General features: G+C 59.7%; 2 protein-coding genes and 1 long non-coding RNA gene across 4 annotated transcripts in view; 2 read left to right on the plus strand and 1 right to left on the minus strand.

Annotated features, from left to right (window-relative positions):
- RIMS4 (regulating synaptic membrane exocytosis 4) overlaps positions 1–4,778 on the plus strand; it is a 61,512-nt gene extending 56,734 nt beyond the window's left edge. For both annotated transcript variants that reach the window (XM_051845011.2, XM_051845012.2), the window contains exon 6: positions 445–4,778. In XM_051845011.2, the coding sequence (XP_051700971.1) occupies positions 445–663 (219 nt within the window). In that variant the 3' untranslated portion in view covers positions 664–4,778. The remainder of the gene's footprint in view (positions 1–444) is intronic.
- On the minus strand, positions 4,332–8,768 carry KCNK15 (potassium two pore domain channel subfamily K member 15). The gene is made up of 2 exons (XM_008274753.4): positions 7,996–8,768; positions 4,332–6,226 (listed from the first exon to the last, which is right to left on the minus strand). Exons 1-2 carry the CDS (start codon positions 8,552–8,554, stop codon positions 5,541–5,543), a joined length of 1,245 nt encoding a protein of 414 aa, XP_008272975.4. The 5' UTR covers positions 8,555–8,768; the 3' UTR covers positions 4,332–5,540.
- LOC138844289 (uncharacterized) lies at positions 8,516–11,855 on the plus strand. The gene is made up of 2 exons (XR_011379873.1): positions 8,516–9,454; positions 10,802–11,855. It is a non-coding gene; the product is annotated as an uncharacterized lncRNA (long non-coding RNA).
- The last annotated feature ends 10,043 nt before the right edge of the window (positions 11,856–21,898 follow it).

Genomic DNA, 21,898 nt, shown 5'->3' on the forward strand with positions numbered 1-21,898 from the left:
CGAAGAGGGGGACAGGGGTAGCAAACAGCAAAGGTCCTGCAGCCACAAGCCCTTCCCGCGGGCAGCCCCAAGAGGGTGTTGGCCAAGAAGGGAGGAAGGCAGGACGGGAGAAGGCAGAAGCCAGCCTGTGTTTGCTGTGCTGGCCTCTTTGTGACCCTGTCCGCTGGCGGGGGAGGGGTGCCTGGAAGCTGAGGACTAGGGCCAGCTCCCGGAGATGGGGCAAGTGGAGGTTGGAACACGGAGAGGCTGGGAGCGGAGGCAGGAAGCTGGTGACCTCAGCCCGCAGGAGCAGGGCCCTGGGGGCTGGAACGGACGTCAGATTTGAAGGAGGACGACCCCGCGGCACTCAGGTGCCTTGCGCCTGGGGCTGAGCCGGGCTCTGCTTGCTGCAGGCTTGTGACTGGCACTGGCAGGATTCCAACCGCTGTGTCTCCTGCCCCGCAGGTGATCGTGTGGGGCAACTACGGGCGGATGGAGCGGAAGCAGTTCATGGGAGTGGCCCGCGTGCTGCTGGAGGAGCTGGACTTGAGCACCCTGGCTGTGGGCTGGTACAAGCTCTTTCCCACCTCCTCCATGGTGGACCCGGCCACAGGCCCCCTGCTGCGGCAGGCGTCTCAGTTGTCCCTGGAGAGCACCGTGGGGCCCTGTGGCGAGCGATCTTAATGCCGGGGGAAGGGGAGGGGCTTCCCAAGAAGGCCTGGAGATGACCCGGCCCTGACCTGGGACCCCAGGCCCAGGGGCACATTGAAGAGAGGAGGACGGGGCTCTCTCCCGCCGTGTGGGGGAGCAGACAGGGAGACCTGCCCCGCCCCGGGCCCCTCCTCACCCACTTGCCTCCTGCCCCCGAGACCTTCCCTCTCCCTGTGGGATTGGCTGCACTTTTGACTTGGCCCGTTCTTGACCTGGTGGACGTGGCTGCAGTTGGAAGACGGAAAAGACTGAGGTGGCAAAGCACACGCTCTCCTGCCCCAGCCCTGTCCAGCCCCGCCCCCTCTTCGCCTCCTTGGAAGCTCGCTGCCCGGAGCCAAGTCCAGAACCCAGCCGGCCATCTCCATGGTGCCAATTACCAGCAAGTGTCTTTCCTGCGGCACCGGGTTCAGGCAGCTACTCCTGCCCCAGAGCGATGGGGCAGCTTTGCAAGGATCCGGAGCCAGCTCCCAGGGGCCCAGAGCCCCCCGCGTGAAGAGGAGCTCGGGCCTCCCTCTGCCTGCCTGTGGAAGGAGTTTTGCCGCAGCCTGTCCGAGTCCGTCTGTCCGTCCCCTCCTGCCTGCCCCTTTTCCAGTGGCTCTGGGAACTGGGGCCCAGCAGGGACTGAAGGAAAAGAGGAAGCGCCCAGAGCCTGGCAGAGGCCCGAGGGGTGCCTTGCTCCATGGAACCGCAGCAAGCTGGGAAGAACCGTGTCGTGTGTCTTCTGGTGGAGACTGGCAAAGCAGAGTGGCCCTGAGTTTCCAGAACCCAGGGTGCAGGCAGCTCACCACGTCTGCACTGCGGGGGTGGATTGGAAGGGGAGGCTGGGGAGAGCTGGGAGTGGGCCTGGTGGTGCCAAGGGAAGGGTTTCCCACCTAGGAAAACCCATCTGTGTTGGATGAGGTCATCTTGTCTACCCCTCTGCCTGCAGGCTGGGGGTCTGGGGAGGTAATAGAGCCCCCCCATCTATTTTAGTCTTTTTAAACCATCCATCCTGTGCTGAGGGCAGAACCCACTGCCCGGCCTCAGTTAACCTTGGCTCAAGGAAAGGTGGTGGGTGGTAGGGGAGGGAGAGGGCAAGGAGGGCTGCGGTTAGAATCGGGGGTCCCTTATCCAGGAGGCCCTCACAGCTGCCTTCCTGGCCCCGCCCTCCCTGGGGCAGCGGGAGCCCTTTTGCATGCGAGGGAGGATGCAGGCGGCCCCTCTTCATAGCAGCACATTTCTGCGACCACCCTGGAGGTACCCAGTGGCCTCCTCTCCTCTGTACCTAGTCCCTGCTGTGTAGGGCGTAGTCCAGGTTAGCTGGGTAGAGGTAGTGTTCAAGGCCTGTTCTTAGCTCATATGTAGTCTTTAGAGTCCCAGGCTGGGGTGGAGGGGAGACCCAAGTACATTCCAGGGGGCCATCTTCTCGGCATTGGCTTGGGCCGGGATCCGGCAGGCAGCCTGGCTCCCTGGAGGCCGGCCCCTCTGCCCCTCCCCTCTCTTCCTGCCCCCTGCCCTGTAGGGTAGTAGCTGGAGCTACCCATTATACTCAGATGTTCTGATTTATTACCCTTGGTACTGATTTTCTTTAAGAGGCATTGCTGAGGGTTGCCCCGGGCTTTACCAAGGGGCCTGGTCTCCACAAGAGGGCGCTGTTGTCCATGGAGGACACTGGGCTGTTTGGATCCACCCTGTTCCCTGTCCCACCGGGTGATTCCTCTCCACTGCCTGGTTGAGCCTGGGGTGCTGCCAAGTTCGGATCCACTTGGATGCACTCCATGGAGCCACCTGTGCTGGGCCGGGAGGGTGGGTGGAGAAGCGCCTTTTATGCCAGAGGGCTTCGGAGCTTCCCGGGACTGGGCTGGGGGCAGGGCTGTGGATGGACTTGCTTCAGAGGCCCGGGGTCCGTCCCTCGCCCCTTTGGGTTTCACCCACGCGAGTTCTCACTGTTTATTACTCACCATTTGGAGTATTTTGAGCCAGGAGAGCACCTTTCCCTGGCCGTCAGCTGTGGTTGTTCAAGGGGGCTCTTTGTAGAGATGAGGCAGAGCTTGGCTGTTCCAGCAGGGGGCGGAGGAGCTCAGGGCTGCCTTGCCCCCCCCCCCCCCCCCAAGTCTGCACAGCCTTTGAGAGAGAGAGGATGTGCTCTAAAGCAATAACACCCTGGGGGCGGCCTCCGAGGGCCCCCTCAGTGACTTTCTTGTTTGTTCTGTGACATCTCCCCTACCTCCTGGAGGGGTGGGGTGGGGGCTGGAGCCCTGTTTCTTCTTCATATCCTTGTTGTGAGCACGTGCCCCCCCCCAAGGGGCTGTGACCACTGGGTGCGGGAGCCACTGTGTCCTCACCAAGGGATGGGGCCTGGGGTGGGGCAGTGGCTGTTTTCATTGTTAGCTTTGCGGGCCCTTGAGCCCAGCCGCTGTCTGATCCTTTGGGGCCCAAAGGCCACCACCTGGAGAGGAGCAGAGAGGATGGGGCTGGGGCCTTTCTGGGGCCCGGGGTGTCCGAGAGTGATGCTTCTTTCCATCTCGGGGGAGCCATCTCCACGTTCGTCCTCCAGAATCCTCTTTTTATCCTGGAGGGAAGGGGCCTCGGGAGCCATCACTCAATCCCATTTTACAGAGGAGGAGACCAAGACTCGGCAAGGGGAGAGCCGCCCCTTGGGGTCCCTGCGTGCTCTGGCACCACCAGCCTGGGCTGCCATCTCCCAGCAGAGGCTGGGCTGGAGCCAGGACAGGCTGAGGCGGGTCACTCGCCATGCTCCCTCCTCCCTCTTTGGAGCCATCTAAGGACACATCATGGCCCATCTGAGAAGTTAGGAGTCCGAGGCCTGGGAACAGAAGTGACTTGGCCAAGGACCCCACTCCCCCCAAGCAGATGAGCCAAAGGGGCAGAACTAGGAGCTCCCTAGGGCGTCTCCTGCCCTGCAGCAGGAGACCCCTGCCCAGGACACATGCGCCACGATCAGTGTTTCCGACCTGGGAGCCCGGCTGCACAGCCAGCCCTGTTGGTTCCATCTCTGGGCAGGTTACTTTTCTGGGCGTGGGGGGTGTGGGGAATGGTTGCCAGGGAGACCAAGCTCTCCAGGGGCCCTGCCCCAGCTGACTGAGGGTGTGCTGGATTTGACTAAGGCCTTACTGCCTGCATGGGGGTCCCCACCCCCTCCTCCAGCCGCCATAATGTCTCCAACACCAACCACAGGGAGAGTTTTTTGTGTGTGTTTCTTTAAGCACCGGTCCGCGGCGGGGACTGGAAGGAGCAGGGGCGGTGGTACTTCTCATCTTAGGGATCGCTCCCCAGACTTGTGGATCTGAGAGACCTGGCCTTCTGGGAGGGCTTTTACCTGCAGTGCCCTTTGACCCTGCTGGCAGGCGGAGGCCTGTGTTTCTGTTTCTGCCCCATTTTACAGAGCAGGAATCCGAGGTCTTGGGAGGGGGGACTGCTCGCCCCCAGGTGAGCGAGCAGCTGAGCCAGGGCTAGAACTTGGTCCCCCGGCACCCAGAGCTTGCTCTTCTACGCCAGGAGGCAACAAGGCGGGCAGCTCAGGCGGTGCCCTTTGTCCGGGGAGTCCCCATCCAGCCCCATGAGCCAGGAGCTCCTGGGGCATTGTGGGCTCAGACACAGCACAGAGTCCCCTCCCTTCGGAGGCACAGCTGTTGCATCGGCAAGGTCACCTGCGTTTATTTATTGAGTAGCACTGCTGTGCCAGGCCCCGTCCCCCTGTAGTGACCCCCAGGCCTCTGAGGGGCCTGTGTCTGCCAAGAGTGTGGACAGAAAGCGTGCCCGTCCACAGGCTCACCTGGCTCGGACCCTCACCCAGCATCCTGGGAGGACAGACTGGAGGCTTGTACCTGGGGCCACGGACACCGCCTCTGAAGCCCTTTCACTCCACGGCCGTCCCCTGGAGGGCGGGCAGGAAGGCAAGAGCCTGGGTCCTCAGGCTGGGGCGTCTCCAGCCCCCACCTTCCCCACTCGCCAGCTCCAGGAGCAGGTGCCACCCAGGCCTTGGGGGAGGGGGGGTTTCTGGGACCCCTGGGCTGGAGTGGGTCACACTGCATTGTGTTCATGCCCATGTAGCTCATGTTGAAAATTAAAGTTTTTGGCTTTTCTAACTTGGCTTGCTCTTCCTTCATGTGGAAATAGTTCTGCCCAGGCGGCTGAGTGCTGCTGGGATGGCCCGCAAGGGCCTGTCCAGAGAGGCCCAGGGTGCTGGATGAACTCCGTCATCTTACAGATGGGGAAACTGAGGCCAGAGGACACAGGTGATGGTGGGAACCAGAAGAGAGCGCATCCCCCAGCACCCAGGTGGCGCCAGTGAGATCCGTGCCCGCAGGGCGCCCTCATGGCAAAGCCAGTATGGCCAGGGCAAAGGAGCTTCAGCTTTCCAGGGTGGGGCGGGGGTCACTCACACCTGGGCCAGTTCTGCCCCTCATGTTGGGCCAGGGGGATGAGAGGCAGTGGTCTGTGCAGAGCCACGACCGGCCCACTTGCTGAACGCACCACAGTGCCCCTCCACCCATCTCTTGCCCTGTGCTCCCCCAGCAAGGATTCTGTTGTTGGAAGGTGTGCAGTAGCCGGACAGCAGAAAACTGGCCGCCTCACAACGGAACAAAATGGCCACCCTCTCTGCTGCCCGCCCCCCCAAGTGCTGATGTCAGGGCCAGCCTTCTTAGAGCTTGGACTACAAGGGATCTACACCCACCGTGCGACTGTAGGGTACGGCTTTTGCTTATGATGCAACTGTAATGCGTCTCTGGAGAGGAGCAAGGGGACTGCCACGGCCTGTCACCCCTCTCCAAGCCCCAGATGGGAGGCGCACTGATGGCTGAAGTCAGACCCTCCGCACTGGAGTGAGCGCAGCCTGGGTCAGGCCATCAGACGGACTTTCGCCTGGCCCGGGGTCTGTCTGCCCGGCTGCCGCGCTCGGCCCCAGGACTCGAGGGGGGCGAGAAGCTCGGGTTGTCGCGGGCCCCTGTCTCTAGCCGGTGGACACAGTGGGAACCTCGGGCGCGGGCTGGGCAGCGGGGCCGGCTCGCGGGCGCCCCCAGATGGAGCGGGCCCGCGCGGCGAGCGGCACGTTCGGGTGGATCGGTGCTGGCGGCGAGGAAGCGCAGGACCACGAGGTTGAGGAAGGCGCCGATGACTGTGAGCCCCAGGAGGATGTAGAAGAAGCTGAAAGCCACGTAGGGCAGCTTCCTCTGCAGCGCCTCGTCGCTCTGCAGCGCCACGAAGTCTCCGAAGCCGATGGTGGTGAGGGTGATGAAGCAGTAGTAGTAGGCGTGGAAGAAGGTCCAGCCCTCGAAGTGCGCGAAGGCGGCGGCGCCGAGGGCCAGGGTGGCGACGCACACTAGCAGCCCTGCCGCCGCCACGGTCTCCGCCGTGACGCGCTCCCGCCGCAGGCCCAGGCAGCGCTTGGCCGCCAGCAGGACGCGCTGCACCTGTGTGTTCAGCCACTCGCCCAGGCTCTGGAAGGTGACAAGTGTCAGCGGGATGCCCAGCAGCGCATAGAACATGCAGAAGACCTTGCCCGAGTCCGTGCCCGGCGCGGCGTGGCCATAGCCTGTGCGGGGGAGTGGAGGGGCCGCAGTGAGCTCCGACAGCATCCTCAACACGCCGGAGCCCGGCCGCCAGTCTGCCCGCACCCGTCCCAACCAAGTCGTTCCCACTCCCTGCCCTTACACCTTGTGTGGTGATTCACAACCAACCGGATTGTAAACAGCCCCAAGGCCGGCCCGGTGCCTGGGGGGTGCACAGCCTGCACTACGCTCCAACATGGGGAACTTGGGAGGAGGGGACAGAAAGGAGTGGGTCCCAGACATAAAATGCTACACGGAAGAAACCAAAAAAAGCCACAGGCTTCCTGGTCCCACTGAAATGGCAGGGCCAGGGCACAGGTGCGTGGCTGCCAGTTGCTGTATGGGAGGAAGGGTTCGCTGTGAAAGGGCTGGTAGCTGGCCAGGGCTGCTTTGTGATGCCAGGGTCTGCCAGAGAGTGATGACTGTCATACGCTAGGTACGCTGCATGGGTTATCCTATTCAACCCCCCGCCCCGTGACTATATGGGATAATCTCATTGGCTCCGTGTTGCAGATGAGGAAACCGGGCTCCGGTCCTCCGACATGAACCACCATCCTCCCTTCTGGCTGCCTCTCCGAGGTCCTGGGCTATGCAGCTGGCTCTCAGCAAGACTGCAGCTCCAGCCGACGGCCCCCGGAGCACAGTGGGTGGGGGCGCCCCTGCTGGCCCGAAAAGGAAAAGCTCCCCAGATGCGTGTCAGAGGGGAACAGCCAGGAAAGGAGACCTGACCCAGGCGGGAGGCCTGGGAGAATGCGGGGGAAGGCAGAAGAGGTGCAAGGGGTCCCACCCCAGGCAGCACAGAAAGCCCTGGGCTGAACCCAGAAGCAAGGGTGCCAGACAGAAGGAGGGTGCTGCGACCGGCACCTAATGCACAATGCTTCCTCCGCCTCAGGCACTGGGCCGGTCATTTTAGCTTGATCTCATTCAGCCCTGGCACCCACCTGGCGAGGTGGGAACGAGTGGGTTCGGTCTTTGCGGAGAGCAGGGCTCAGAGAGGTAGGGTCAGCTGCAGGAGAAGACGGCCGCCTGGAGCGCAGAGCTCCATTCTGGGTGCCTGGAGGACAGGGCCGCAGAACCCTCGGTTCACCCCGGCCTTGCAAGAGCCTGGCTGAGAAACTTTCTCCAATGCAAGCGCTTCCCGCTGGGTCCGGAGCCCAGGGGGCGGGGCCGGCGCTAGCCGGGAGCCCTGCAGAGCCGGCCTCTGTCCGGATCCCGACTCCCCCAGCTGTGGCTCACCAGGTACCTGCGGGACAGCAGGCGCGGCGACAGCTGGCGGGCCAGCCGCGGCCGCGGAGTTGCTGTGGCTCCCGCAGGGCGAGGCCCCAAGCTCGCGGTAATCAGTCTTCCTCGCCCGGTATTAACAGAGGCTCGCTACACCCCAGGCACCGGCCGCACGGTGCTGGCCGCGACAGCCTCGGGCCCATAACTGCTGTGAAACTAAAGTCCGTCCCTCTTTGTCGTTTGTCCCTGAGTTGGGCCCTGCGCTACAACTTCCTCCATGAATTCTCTCCTTGGCGATCGTCCCGCCCTGTGGCTCAGGGAGGGTTAGCAACGCGTCTGGGGTCACACCGCGAGGGCCAAGCAACTCCGGCCACCTGCTCTCGAAGCCCCGCTGCCTCCGCCCCTTCGCCCCCCGCCCCCCGCCCCCTGCCCCCGGGGCGTCTGCGGAGCACTGCTGATTGCGCCCGGCCCTGCCTGCGTGGACGGGCAGCCCAGCTCTGCAGGGGCGGAGGTGGGACTGAGCGCGGCTCACCGATGGTCGTGATGACGGTGATGGCGAAGTAGAAGGAGCCCGCGAACTGCCACTGGCGGCCGGCGCGGTGCGGCTCGGCCTGCAGCGCCAGGCGCTCCAGCTCGCGGTAGTCCTCGGCCGAGAAGCCGTACTTTCTGCGGAACTCGCCCCGCTTCTGGGCCAGCAGCCGCCGGCGGCCGCTCTCCGCCTCTGACTCGAGCGCGTCGAATACCGCGGCGCCCACCAGCAGGTAGGACAGGATGCACCCAGTGAGCGCCGCCGCGCGCACGCTCTGCGTCCTCATGCCGGCGTCCGGGGACCCGCGCCCGGGCTGCGGGCCGCGGCGGATCCGCTCCATACGCCCCGACGGCGGCGCGGGCTCCCTCGGCCGCCCGCGCGCTCCGCCCCCGCAAGCCCCGGCCCCGCGCGGCGGGAGAGGGAGGGGCGCGGCGCTGCGAGGGCGCCCAGAGGCGGGGCCGGGGCGCGGGGAAGCCCCGGAGGGCTTCTCAGCCACTGCCTCGCTGCCGGCTCGCCCCTGTCTGCCTTTGTTTACCCGCCCTGGGTCAGCTAACGGCGACATCCGGAGCGAAGGTCCCAGGCATTCTGTCCCCACCCCAACGGGTCCTGGGACCTCGGGCCCATTTGTAGCCAGGTCTTTCTGGTGCAGACGAAACGGGGTCCGCACGGGGATCTCCCCGGCAGGAGGGGTGGCCGCCCACAGGCCTCGCGGAGCAAAACGCGCCGCCCGCTCGGAAGCCACCGAGGAACCGGGCTGGGGAGAGAGACTCCAGCGCCAGAAGCCGCGTGAAAGCCGAGGGAAGTTTGGCGCAGCCGCTGGGAACAGCGGGGAAACCAGCTGGCAGGAGCCCAGAGAACCGGAGGGGCGGTGGGGTGGGGTGGGGAGGGGAGCAGGACAGGCGGCCTCACACGGGGTCTTCACAGGCTCTCGTTTGGGGTATTCTTCACACCTGAAAGTCATGGAAGGACCCGCACACACATCAATGATCTATTTCTTTCCTGCTTTCTCACTCCCCTCCCCTCCCCTCCCCTCCCCTCTCCTCTCTTCTTCCTTCCCCCCTCCCCTCTCCTCTCTTTCAAAGGGCTTGTGGAAAGAGAAAGTGCTTCCAGTGCCCTCCGAGGGTGGCCTGGGCTGGGGGCATGCCTGGTACTGGAGCTGGAGAGAAGTGAGGGCACCTGGGATAGTTTGGGAGGCCGAGCTGGGTGCATAGTCGGCAGTGTGGCCTTGGAAGGGGCCCTGTGACCAAGTTGCAGCCAATGGGATGTGTGCTCTCCACACCTGCAGGCCACTGCCCAGACCTAGTCTTCAGTACAAGGGCAGAGCCCCAAGGAGGTGGAAGGAGCTTGGGCGCCTGGATGACACATGGCAGGTGGCCACCGTCAGGACCGCCCATTCGGAGCTTCCATGTTTTGAGCCGCTGAGAGCCAGGGATCTTCTGTCACTGCAGCTACGGAAACCCAGGTTGGTGGAGCAGTAGGAATTGCTGGTGGCGTAGGACAGGACTCAGGGTGGCTCCTGGTCCTTGGGCTGATCAGCTGGGTATCCGGGGGTCCTTCTATTGACTCGTACCCTTTGAGGGGTCTACTCCTGACCCCAGCACCCAGCTGATGCCCCTTTCAGAGCCCCGGGCAGGTCTGCCAGGAGATGCGGGCAGAGCCGCAGGCAGCCTCACCTCAGCTATGGGGCTCCCAGCCTTCCCAGTTCTCTGCTGCAGTCTTGGCTTGCGTCATGTCCCCCCACCCCCAGCCCCCTCTGCCAAGGCAGCTCCAGCTTCTCCCCCACAGGCCCTTGGCACTGTTTTGCTCCGGCCATGCTAAAATTCCCACTCCTTGCATCAACCCCTGATTGGCTTCAGCCTTCTCCCCAGCCCATTCAACAGCCGCAGTAATCGCGTGCTTGCCCGAGGCCAGCACCAGCTGTAGCACTTAACATGTCTTAGCGCATTTCATCATCCCAACAGCTTTCTGTGGGAGACACAGCTGGTCAAAGCCACCCTCACTCAGCCTCCTTCCATATCTCCTTTCCCGACTCCTCCTCCCCAGCTGGCCTCCTCTGGGCTCCTGGAGGCCTCTGGGCTCCTGCCATCTTGCATTCCTCCCACTGTAGTGTAATTCTCCAATTCCATATCTGGGTTCCTCCTTGAAGACTGGGATCCAATTTTGGTCTCCCCTCTGTCCCCCAGCACCTGGACCCAGCACAGAGCATGTGCCTGACGGCTGGGGACAAATGAGTAGCCGGGGCAGGTGGAATTGATGTGCATGGACTCTGGACCCCAGCTGGGTAGGCTCACAGTCCATGCTGCTTACTGTGCGTGAACCTGAGGTGCCTCAGTTTCCCCATCAGTTCCAATGGGGTTAAAAAGTCCCTGTCTCATAACAGGCTGTGGTAGGCAGAAAAGTACTCCTGGAAGTTGCCCTGCCCTATCCCTGGGACTGTTGGGTTTCATCGCAAAGGGGAACCAAGGTCACAGCAGGAGTGAAGCTTGCTAATTAGCTGACCTCAGGACCAGAGGTCATCCTGGACACTCTGGGTGGGTCCAATGTGATTGTGTGTGTGTGTGGGGGGGGGGTCTTTGTAATTGGAAGAGGGAGGCAGCAACAGACGGACTCTGCCTAACGCTGCTGGTGCCGAGGGTGGGGGAAGGGGACACAGGGTGGGGAAAGCGGGTGACTTCTGGCGTCTGGAAAAGGCAAGCAGCCAGAAGGGAGCGAGTCCTGCCAGCCCCTGATTTTTCGCCCAGGGAGACCTGTGTAGAGCCCCATGCTACAGACGTGGAAGATGATGCTCATTTCTGACGGTTTATCACAGCAGCAGCAGGAACCTGATAACCGTCTTGTGAGGATGTCGTGGGCCGGGAGACGAGAGGCCCGGGGAGCAGCTCTTGACCTGCAGGACTCGCCTAGACTCCTTAGGCATGATTCCAGAAACCACACGTGTGTGGGTGCGCAGGCCTGTAAGGATGCCAGCCTGTACCCACCCTGATGGGCTCCCTGGGAGACGGGGCTGAGGGCCCCTTCTTCACCCAAGGAGAGGAGGAGAGCTCAGTGCCCAGAGGCAGGACACTGCTGGCGAGTGCTGGCGCTGCTGCCTCTGCTTGCTTTACCAACGGCGTCAGCAAGTTTGCTTCTCTGGTTTTCGCACAGCCGTCAGAAGAGCAGGAACCTGGGCTGGAGCCTCGCAGTGGGGCACCAAGGACCTCCACCCAAGAAGGGCCCGAGATAGGCTGTTGGGACCCTGGGGCTGGGGCGGCAGCCTGTTCTAGGGGGAAGGCAGGGCCCACTCAGGGCAGAGTTAGTGAGGGCCTGGTCATGAACATGGATGGGCCCATGAGACCTGGGTTCGAATCCCATCTCCTCCACTTTCTAACTGGACTGAACGCTTCTGCTTCCCTTGGTTTTCCCCATCTGAGACATGGGTAACAGTGAGGCCTCCCTCGTAGGACTGCACTGTGGAGCGTAGGGCTATGGAGTGCCACGTTCAGCTGCCCCCCCCCCCCCACAGGTGCCCCCTCGATGCTTCTCCTCCCTGTCTGCCTGAGGATTTTTTTTTTTTTTTAAGATTTATTTGTCGATATGAAAGGCAGAGTTATAGAGAGGCAGAGAGAGAGAGAGAGATCTTCCATCCACTGGCCTGCTCCCCAAATGGCTTCAGGGGCTGGAGCTGCGCCAATCTGAAGCCAGGAGCCCCTTCCAGGTCTCCCATGTGGGTCCAGGGGCCCAAGGATTTGGGCCATCCTCTGCTTTCCTGGGCCATAGCAGAGAGCTGGATCAGAAGTGGAGCAGCCAGGACTCGAACCAACATCCGTATGGGATGCCGGCACTGCAGGCGGCGGCTTTACCCGCTACACCACAGCACTGACCCCGAGGATTCTTTTTCTGGGAACAGGGGCAAGGCTGAAGCTGCTGTCACTCACAGAGCCTGCCCATTACTGTCCTAGAAACAGAATGGCAGAGAAGGCACTTGACTCGCTGGTCCCCACAGCCAGGCTGTGGCCGAGCCAGGCCTTGAACTCAGGCCACCTGGCTCCCAAGGCCCTGATCCTCGCCAGGAAGATGCTGCTGGCTTTGTCACCCTCCCGCGGCTTCTCTGGCCCTCACTTTGCGCGTCTCTGAGATGGGGCTAAGGCTCCTGGACTGGCGTGTTCTGCCACCCTTGTGAGGATCCTGTGACACGCAGCTGAGAGGCGCTTTCAAGTGTGCCTGCAGCGAGTGGGAATTGTCAGGGTCACGGGGGAACTGTCTGGCCCTGCCAGGCAGGTGACTCTGCCCTGCGCTTGGCATTTTGGGTTCAGTGGTTCTATTTTAAGCCAGAGGAGGTTAGAGTTTGTGGATGTGTGTTCTCAGCTCGCAAAGCCGTCAGCTGAGCAGTCACCAAAAACAGCAACACCTCAAGGTGCCCCCGCCGCAGCGCCCCCTCCCTCGGCCTCTGCCCCTCCTTCCTCCTTGGGAACCTGGTGATTTTCCTCTGCCCTGCGATGCCGGAGACAGACCTGGGAGCCCTCAATGGGGCCTTGGATTTTCGTCTTCCGGAGCCCCAGGGTTGCCAGCTCTCAGGATAGCACAAAAGAGAGTCCCAGTCCCCGGCTGGGCCTAGACGCCCTTCGAAGAACTTCTTGTCCCTTGTGAGCCTTGGCCCTTCGGAAAACTTCCCGAGTCAGGCAGGCCTTGCCAGGACCTTGTCAGCGAGAAGAAACTGAGGCTCAGAATGGGAGGGAGTGAGCGAGAAAACTCATCTAAGGCCACCGTGGTAGAGAAGGAAATTGGAGAGGTGGCATCTGGCATTGTGGCCACGGAAGCCCTTGGGACGCCCACACCCCATGTTGGGGCCCCAGCTCCACTCCCTGTTCCGCTTACCTGCTGATGCGCACCCTGCGAACATCAGGTGATGGCTCAGCTTGGGTCCCTGCCACCTATGTGGGAGACCTGCACGGAATTTCTCGCTCCTGGCTTTGGCCTGGCCAAACTATGCCTATTGCAGGCATCTGGCGAGTGAACCAGCAAATAGGAGTTATCTCTCTGTCTCTCTGCCTTTCAAATAAATTAAACAATTTTTTTTTAAAGAACATGGGCTTCTCGTTGAGCCAGACCAGGTTCTGCCTTGGGAAGTGACTTATCTCTAAGCTTCAATTCCTTGCCTCTGCCTAACAGTGTGCAGAGCCGTCCCACCTGAGCAGCGCCCAGCAACCGTGAGCACTCTCTCCACCCAATTCATTTCTTCTTCCCCTCTCCACCCTGCAGGGTCCCCAGGCCTGCTGGACCCCTAAGGGATTGATTTTTATACTTAGAATGTAGCTCAGTAATTTTCCAGAAGGCCGGAGGGTGCTAGCCTTTTCCCTGCTAAGGTCGCTCTGGTCTCTTCCCTGAAAGAGCAGGTCGTTTGAACAAACCAGGGTTTGAATGGTACCAGCTCCCTGGAGATGGCAGCAGTGGTATTTCTGAAGCCTGGTTATCATTCAGGGATCTGGATTGCAAGGAATGAAAAGCAGCCTCTTTCTTATTTAAAGAACGGTCTTGGTGGGATTCGGGGACCTCCTAGAATGTTCTGAGCACTGGAAGACGAACCAGAGGGTTGGGGGGACACGGGGAGATGGAACCTTGAGTATCACCGGACAAGCACCTGAGCCAAGCCCCGCTTGGGGGCCCCACTGTTCCGGGCTGAGAAGGATCTCATCTGGGGGTGAATAACAGCTGTCTGAACATGAACCCGTCTCTGAGGGTTGGGTCCCAGCTGGGGCTGGAGTCCTCCCACGCCTCTGTGACCATTTCGTCCAAGCTGCTGAACGTCCCTGCAGCCTTTGGATGTCTTTGGATTAATGATGCTCTGACTGCCTTTACTCGGCTAATAATTTAAAAATCTGACTGATCGGTGCACAGGAGCTTATTCAACCGTTCTCACTACTTTCTTGTGCAATTGAGAATTTTCTTAATGGAACGCTTTTTTAAAAGACTCTCTTCAAGGGAGCCAGTGCTGTGGTGCAGTGGGTTAAAGCCCTGGTCTACAGTGTCAGCATCCCCACGGGGCGGGGTCGGGGGACGACTCTTCCCTCCGCATTGCCAAGTCCATGTTCCTCCTCTGCTCCTTTGGTCTGCACTGAGGGGCACTCCGAGGGTTCGAGAGGCATCATTCATTTACTCCTCACGGCGGGGCCACTCTGCAGAAGAGGAAGGTGGGGCATGGGAGGCTGTGGCAGTTTGTCCAAAGCTGGGCTTCCCCGGGGTGGCACATCTGCTGGACTCTGGCTGTTGATGGCGGCACTTCCTGCTGCTGGGAGCTGGGCTGGTGCTGGCCCAGAAAGCAGTTGGCTCAGCTGCTGCAGCTAGAGGCCAGGCCCTCAGTTCCCCAGTCCCCATAGTTACGTTGGCATCAAGAGGAGCGGGGCTTGTATTTAAGGAGGCACCAGTGGCTCGAGGCGGCCAAGGCAGAGACGTTCAAGAGAAGCAAGCAGCGCTGTGCTGTGCAGCCTGGGAGCTGCTCGCCACAGGTGGCCATTTATGGTAACGGTCATTCTCACTCGGATTAAGCTACATTTACACATTCATGGCAAGCGCTGGGTAGCGCCTGTGGCTTCTGGCTGCTGCTTTGGACAGCCCAGGTGCAGGGCACCTCTGTTAGCGGAAAGCAGGACTGGGTGGAGAGGGGAAAGAGCACAGAGTTTGCAACAAGGCTGGCTGGTGCTGAGCCTTGGCTCCAACCCGCTGTCATCCTGGGCCTCGATCTAGTCACCGTAAAATGGGGGAGGAGGAGGAATCCTGTCAAGGCTCACGTATCCAGCTCGTTGGGACCAGTGGTTGGACAGTTAGAGAAGCTTTAGCAGCTAGATTGGAAATGGAGCAGCCAGGACTTGAACCGGCACCCATGTGGGATGTCGATGACACGGGTGGTGACTTAACGCACTACGTCATAGCTGGCCCCAGAATCTATGTTCTTAGTTCTACATCTGCTTTATTGAAAGTGGAACAAGAGAGCAGGCATTGAGCCTAGCAGTTAAGACACTCGCTGAGCTGCCCACATCCACACTGGAGTGCCTGGTGTCATTCCCAGCTCTGGCTCCTGGCTCCAGCTTCCTGCTAATGCAGTGATGAGGCCCAGGTAATTCGGTTCCTCCCGCCCACATGGCAGCCCTGAGCTGGATTCTTTCCTGGCTCCCAGCATTTGCCTGGTCCAGCCCTGGCCATTACAAGTATTTTTATTTATTTATTTGAAAGTTAAAGTTACACAGAGGAGAGGCAGAGAGAGAGAAAGAGAAAAAGAGAGAGAGAGAGAGAGAGAGAGAGAGAGAAAGGGAGAGAGAAAGGGAGGGAGGGAGGGAGGGAGGAAGGAAGGAAGGAAGGAAGGTAGGTAGGAAGGAAGGAAGGAAGGAAGGAAGGAAGGAAGGAAGGTAGGTAGGTAGGTAGGTAGGTAGGTCTGTCTGTCTTCCATCTGATGGCTCACTCCCCAACTGGCTGCAATGGCCGGAGCTGCACTGATCCGGAGCCAGGAGCCAGGAGCTTCTTTCAGTCTCCCACGTGAGTGTAGGAGCCCAAGGACTTGGGCCATCTTCTACTGCTTTCCCAGGCCATAGCAGAGAGCTGGATTGGAAGTGGAGCAGCTGGGATTAGAACCGGTGCCCACATGGGATGCTGCCGCTTCAGGCCAGAGCGTTAACCCGCTGTGCCACAGCGCCGGCCCCCATTACAAGTATTTGATTACTGAACCAGCAGATGGGATTGTTTCTCTCTCTCTCTCTCTCTCTCCCTTTCAAAAAAAATCAAGTTTTCTTTTTTTAAAGCTGGAGCAGGGACTGAAGACCCTATGTGGCAGTTTGAGTGCAAATACCCCTCCATTCTCAATGGTTACCTTGTCCAGATCTTATTTGTACTTGTTTCTTCCATACCAAATTTAACATTTTTTTTTAAAGCAACTAGTCTTTATAGGCCTCTTCCTTTTGTGCCCATATTTCATCAGCGTATGGTATATCGAATTCAGTGATAACAGTACAATAAGGAACGCGGCTGGCACACAGGGTCTCAAGCATGCTATTTGGTGACAGCTAGCCAGAGGCGGCAGGGATGCCAGAGAGAGGCCGACCTGCCCCCGCCGTGAGCATCATCAGGCCGGTGGCAGGAGTGTTGCATTCAGACAGAATGGACAGCGCTAGTTAGCCGGCTGAGCTGGTCAAACAGATTGGTAAAGAGAGTGGCCGGCGCCGAGGCTCAACAGGCTAATCCTCCGCCTTGCGGCACCGGCACACCGGGTTCTAGTCCCGGTCGGGGCGCCGAATTCTGTCCCGGTTGCCCCTCTTCCAGGCCAGCTCTCTGCTGTGGCCTGGGAGTGCAGTGGAGAATGGCCCAAGCGCTTGGGCCCTGCACCCCATGGGAGACCAGGAGAAGCACTTGGCTCCTGCCATCGGATCAGCGTGATGCGCCAGCTGCAGCGCGCCAGCCGCGGTGGCCATTGGAGGGTGAACCAACGGCAAAAGGAAGACCTTTCTCTCTCTCTCTCTCTCTCTCTCTCTCTCTCTGTCTCTCATTGTCCACTCTGCCAGTAAAAAAAAAAAAAAAAAAAAAAAGAGTTTCCTTGTAACTCTGACAAAGACTCCACAGTGTGGAGCTGTCTCTGCAAGATACCTGCGCAGCCGGATACTACACTTCCCAGCATCCCTTGCATTCAGGGACGATCATGGGACTGAGCCAGTGGCATCTGAGCAGCACCGGGAGGGTTACTGCTAGCCAGGGCCTTGAGACGCAGGTGAGCTTCTCCACCCAGTCTGAATCCAGACGCGGGAGACCTCGAATCCCCGGGGAGGGAGGGGACAACACGCGAGTCACTCAGACCACACCATGCAGGAAGAGGACCCCGGGGAGGACTTCCAAGCCCTAAGACCGGCTCCCTTGCTTTTCTTCATGAAACCATGAGCCACATGGTTTTCTTCTCTGAGATTAACTTGAAATGGATGAATTAGAACAAGTGAAGTTACAAAGGAAACAAAGTATCAGGGTGCAGTCACAAACTGTGAAGGTGTGAGCTCAGCCTCTTCAGAAACCTTTGGGACAAGGAGAGCTGTCCAACTCCCGAGATGTCCCCGTAGTGACAGCACATACAGTATCTTGAGATGTCCGCAGTAGCTCCAATGTGACTGCCATTGGCAGCACATAAGTATTACGGCTTTATTTATTGTCCGGTGCATAACAGACGGTGGTGTTGCATGTCAGAGATTAGTGTACATAAAGAGGTCGTATTTTTCCTTTCAAGTTCATGAATCCCTGAATTCCATACACACAGTTGCCCAGGGTCTGTTTTCTGCAGGATAGGAACTCGGTTTAGGGGATGGCAGAGCCACAGGAAGAATGAGCCCGGGTCCCTAGCTGACCACGCGGGATAGCGGTCCCTCTAACACGTGTTAGAAGAAAAGATGATGCTGTCCCACAAGCAGCCAGACCCTGAGCCCACGCGTGTTCCCCACCCCCTCTGCCTCCACCCACAGCCAGGGAAACAGCGCAAGTGGAGCCCACCCACGAGGGGGCGGGTGTGTGGGCTGTCTCCAGACGGGTGGATGCTATGTTCAAAGGCTGGGCCTGATATTCAGGGGGCCCCGGCAGTCGGTGGACTCATCATCTCAGTGTTCACAGAAGAGGAGGCGAGTGGGCGGCTCCACTCCTCGGCCCCTTCCTGGGGCTTGCTGCCTACGCAGAGCCCTTCTAGAGTCTTGGCCAGGACCAAGGCAGGATGAACAAATGGGGTTTAGGGGAAAAGCCGAGAAAACCAGAGAAACTATGAGGACTCCAGGTGGCAAGTGACGGAAACCCAGCTACGTCAGGGTGGAAGGTTAGGCCAGTGTGACAGACGCCCAGCAGAAGTGACAGAGGGAAGGAAGAGTCTTTTCCCAAGCTGAGCCACACAGGTCGGCAGGGCAGCTGTGGTCCACAGGGCCATGCCAGGACCCGGGCTTCTTTGTCCTAGGCCCCAGAATTCCCTAGGATAGTGGATTCTGGTGTGTGGTCCCGCAGAAATGGACACTTTGGAGCTCTGCTCCAGACCTGGTGCATCGGCGCGGTGGAGGCCCAGCAGTCGGGGTTTGACAGGCTCCCGGGGACTCTGCCAGTGCCTCTCCACTCCGGAGCATTGGCCCCTGCCCGGAGTTCTCCCTGCGGAAGGGGCACAAGATACATTCCCTAGAACAAGCTAGAATGCGACTCCAGCCCTGGGAGTGTACCTCTTTTTTTTGGTTTTGTTCTGTTTTTTGACAGGCAGAGTTAGACAGTGAGAAAGAGGGAGAGAGAAAGGTCTTCCTTCCGTTGGTTCAGCCCCCAAATAGCTGCTACGGCCGGCGCACTGCACAAATCTGAAGCCAGGAGCCAGGTGCTTCCTCCTGGTCTCCTATGCAGGTGCAGGACCCAAGCACTTGGGCCATCCTCCACTGCCTTCCCAGGCCACAGCAGAGAGCTGGACTGGAAGAGGAGCAACCGGGACTAGAACCCGGGGTGCCGGCACTGTAGGCATAGGATTAGTTTAGCCGCGGCGCCAGCAGGAGTGTACCTCTGACCCTAGTCCATATTTTGGCCATGGGCATGCGGTGGCCGTCGGCCTCCCCTTTCCCAGGCAGAGGGAGGGGCGCCTCCCAGGAGGCTGCCAGTCCTCCGGGCTTTTGTACTGCAGTGTCTGGAAGGGTGTGGGCTGGGGCCTGCGCCCTGTGCAGCCCTGGGGAAGGACCAGGGTGTGCAGGTCCTGGTGGGCGTGGTCTACGAGAAGAGGGGAGGGGGATGTGGGGGTGGCAGGCTTGGAGCCCCCTGCAGGTGACAGGGACCAGGGCCAGGGCCCTGGAGGGCTAGCTCCAGGGAGACGGGGGATGGGACTCGTGACAAGTAACTGGTGTCACCCATGGGAACAGGTTGGGGAAAATGAGGCCCAGACAGAGGCCTGGAGGTGGGGAGCTGGCCAGAGCAGGGAGCCCCAGTTGCCCACGTCCTGGGAAGAGTCTGGGCCCCACCGGAGGGCAACTCAGAGCGACAGGGCCGTGAGTGTCCCCGAGAAAGATCCTTGTGGCCAATGAGAGGCAGGAGCTGACTGGGGACAAATGGAGCCCCTGCACGGGGCTGGGCGGTGGTTCTTACGGGCATCAGCTCAAGTAATACGCTCAGAAAAGACACAGAGAACTGTAGGCCTGGCCCTCTCCCGGTCTCCCGCTGAGGCCTTGGGCAAGTCCCTTCCCTTGGCTGGGACCCTATTTCTACATCCGGGAAACGGGGTGGGCGGCAATGGGGTCGGCGGCCTCCGGGCTGTTTGTGTGCTGAACTGCCACTAGGGGGCAGCACCCACCACTGTGTCCTCTCTTCCACCCTCCAGAATTCGCACGCGCCCAGGTCATCTTACTCTTAGATCTTTCTGCGAGGTGCAGGTTACAGCTCAGATGTCCGGGTCCTTCCTCTAGGTTTCTCTACGTCTGGGAATAGGCACAAGACACATTCATTTTGTCAGGTGCCCTGGCCCTGGCTGATGCTTCTGGTCTTTGAGAACTGAGTCTGAGCCCGCAGACCTGGCCCCCAGGGAATTCTGTGAAGAAACAACCCAGTTTTTCGGCTCCATATTTACTTCGCTAAGTAAGCCTCTCGGGCAGGAAAGATGGGTGTATTCTATTGTAAATTGACACACTGTACGTATTTATGGGGTACGAAAGTGTGATTCTAGGTGTATGAACTGTGGAATGATTAGATAGAGCTACTTAACTAATCTGCCGCCCCAGACATTTATTTTTGGTTTTGAGAGCGTTTGAAATGGATCCTTCGGCCGGCGCCGCGGCTCACTAGGCTAATCCTCCGTGTTGCGGCGCCGGCACACCGGGTTCTAGTCCCGGTCGGGGCGCCAGATTCTGTCCCAGTTGCCCCTCTTCCAGGCCAGCTCTCTGCTGTGGCCCGGGAGTGCAGTGGAGGATGGCCCAAGTGCTTGGGCCCTGCACCCCATGGGAGACCAGGAGAAGCACCTGGCTCCTGCCATCAGATCAGCGCGGTGCGCCAGCCATAGCGCGCCGGCCGCGGCGGCCATTGGAGGGTGAACCAACGGCAAAGGAAGACCTTTCTCTCTGTCTCTCTCTCTCACTGTCCACTCTGCCTGTCAAAAAAAAAAAAAAAAAAAAAAAAGAAAGGAAACAGATCCTCTTACTGCTGCCGAAGGACTGCACACAACGCATCGCCATTAACCGCGGTGACCAAGCCGTGCGACAGAGCTCCGACAGCCCACTCCTCTTGCCCAACCGAAGCTGGCCCTGTCCACTCCCTGCGCCGTGAGCTCGTGGGTTCGGTTGGTTCGGGTGCCACGCGGAGGTGACATGGTGCCGTGTCTGTCTTTTGGTGGCTGTCTTGTTTCACCATTGAGTGACCGCGTGTTCCGTCCGTGTTGTCACACATGACAGAATCCCCCATGTCTCTGCCTCTGGGGCGATCTCCACACGTGCCGAGTCCACGGTGCACCTGGACGTCGGGGCTGATTTCCGGGATGGCTGCACTGCCTTGCCTTGCACAGCAGTGCCCAGGGCTCGCTTTCCTGCACATCTTTGCTGACACTCACACACCTCTGCCTTTTGGGCAACAGGAGCTCTTTGATTTTTTTTTTTTGTGGTGTTCGTTTGCATTTCTCTGATGACCAGTGAGAGTCAGCACTTTTTCACAAGCCTGCTGGTCATTTGTATGTATGCTTTGAGCAGTGATTTAAAAAGCAGAGACAGACAGACAGACAGATGGCCGAGTTCCGATCTGCCTGCCATAACACTGGCTCTAAGCAGGAGCCAGGAGCTCAATCCAGGTCTCGCACATGAATGGTGGGGACCTTGAGCCATCAGCTGTTGCCTCCTGGGGGCACATTAGCAGGAAGCTGGAATTGGGCGTGGAGCTGGGACTGGAATCGTGGCACTCCCGTTTGGGATGAAGGCGTCCCGAGCAGCATTGGAGTTGCTGTGCTCAATGCCTGCTGCATCTTTTGCCCTTAAAAACCACAGAGAGAAAGACACAGGGAGAGAGAGAGGTCCCACCTGCTGGCTCACTCCCCAGCTGCCCCTAATGGCTGCGCTGGACCAAGGCGGGGAGCCAGGAATGCAACTCGAGTCTCGCATAGGCTGGCGGGAACCCAGATACCGAGCTGGCACTGCTGCCTCTCAGGGTCTGCATCAGCTGCCCAGGTCTTTAAAAAATCAGATTCATTGTTTTCTTGCTGTTCAGTTGTTTAAGTTCCTTATATAATTTGCATATTAGCCCTTTATCGCTGTCTGGCTTACATATGTTTTCTCCCATGCAAGACAAATGATTTTGTCACTCAGTAATCACAAGGCTTGGTTGTATCCTGGTGGTCCCCGGGATCCATCCCAGAGCAAAGCGGAAGAAAGAACTCCCAGCACCTAAGAGTGAGGCAGCAAATCACGTGGCAACAGCTGAATGAGCCATGTAGTGTGTGACAAGGTGCTGTGGGCTCTAGGAGAAGATTGAGAGTGGCACAGGGGGCACGGGATGAGGCGGCCAGGGTGGGTTCCAGGGTAATGGAGTTTGTGAGCCAAAGGGGAATAGGATCAAGGGGATGAGCTATGTGGGTGCCTGGGGGAAGATGATGTCAGATGGAGGGAACAGCCAGTGCAAAGGCCCTGGGGTCAAGCATGTCTGGTTTGTTGGCGAAACAGCAAGGAGGCTGGAGCATTGTGTGTCGGTAGGAGGTGAGGGCAGCAGAGAGGTGGCTGCGGATAGAAGCCTCTGCTTTTCTTGGGGTGAAAATGAGAGACGTGACCTGACTTGCCATGTACAGCAGAGTCTTGTTAGGAGCAAGGGGAGAGCAGGAAGCGACTGCTGTCATCTGGGCAGAGCCTGAGGCGGCCCTGGCCGGGGGAGCAGTGGAGGCAGCCGGGAGGCTGTGCACCCACAAGCCCGCCTGTAGCTGGGTGTGCGTCCC

The sequence above is a fragment of the Oryctolagus cuniculus genome, chromosome 11 (genome assembly GCF_964237555.1).
Source record: "Oryctolagus cuniculus chromosome 11, mOryCun1.1, whole genome shotgun sequence".
Classification (NCBI taxonomy): Eukaryota; Metazoa; Chordata; class Mammalia; order Lagomorpha; family Leporidae; genus Oryctolagus; species Oryctolagus cuniculus.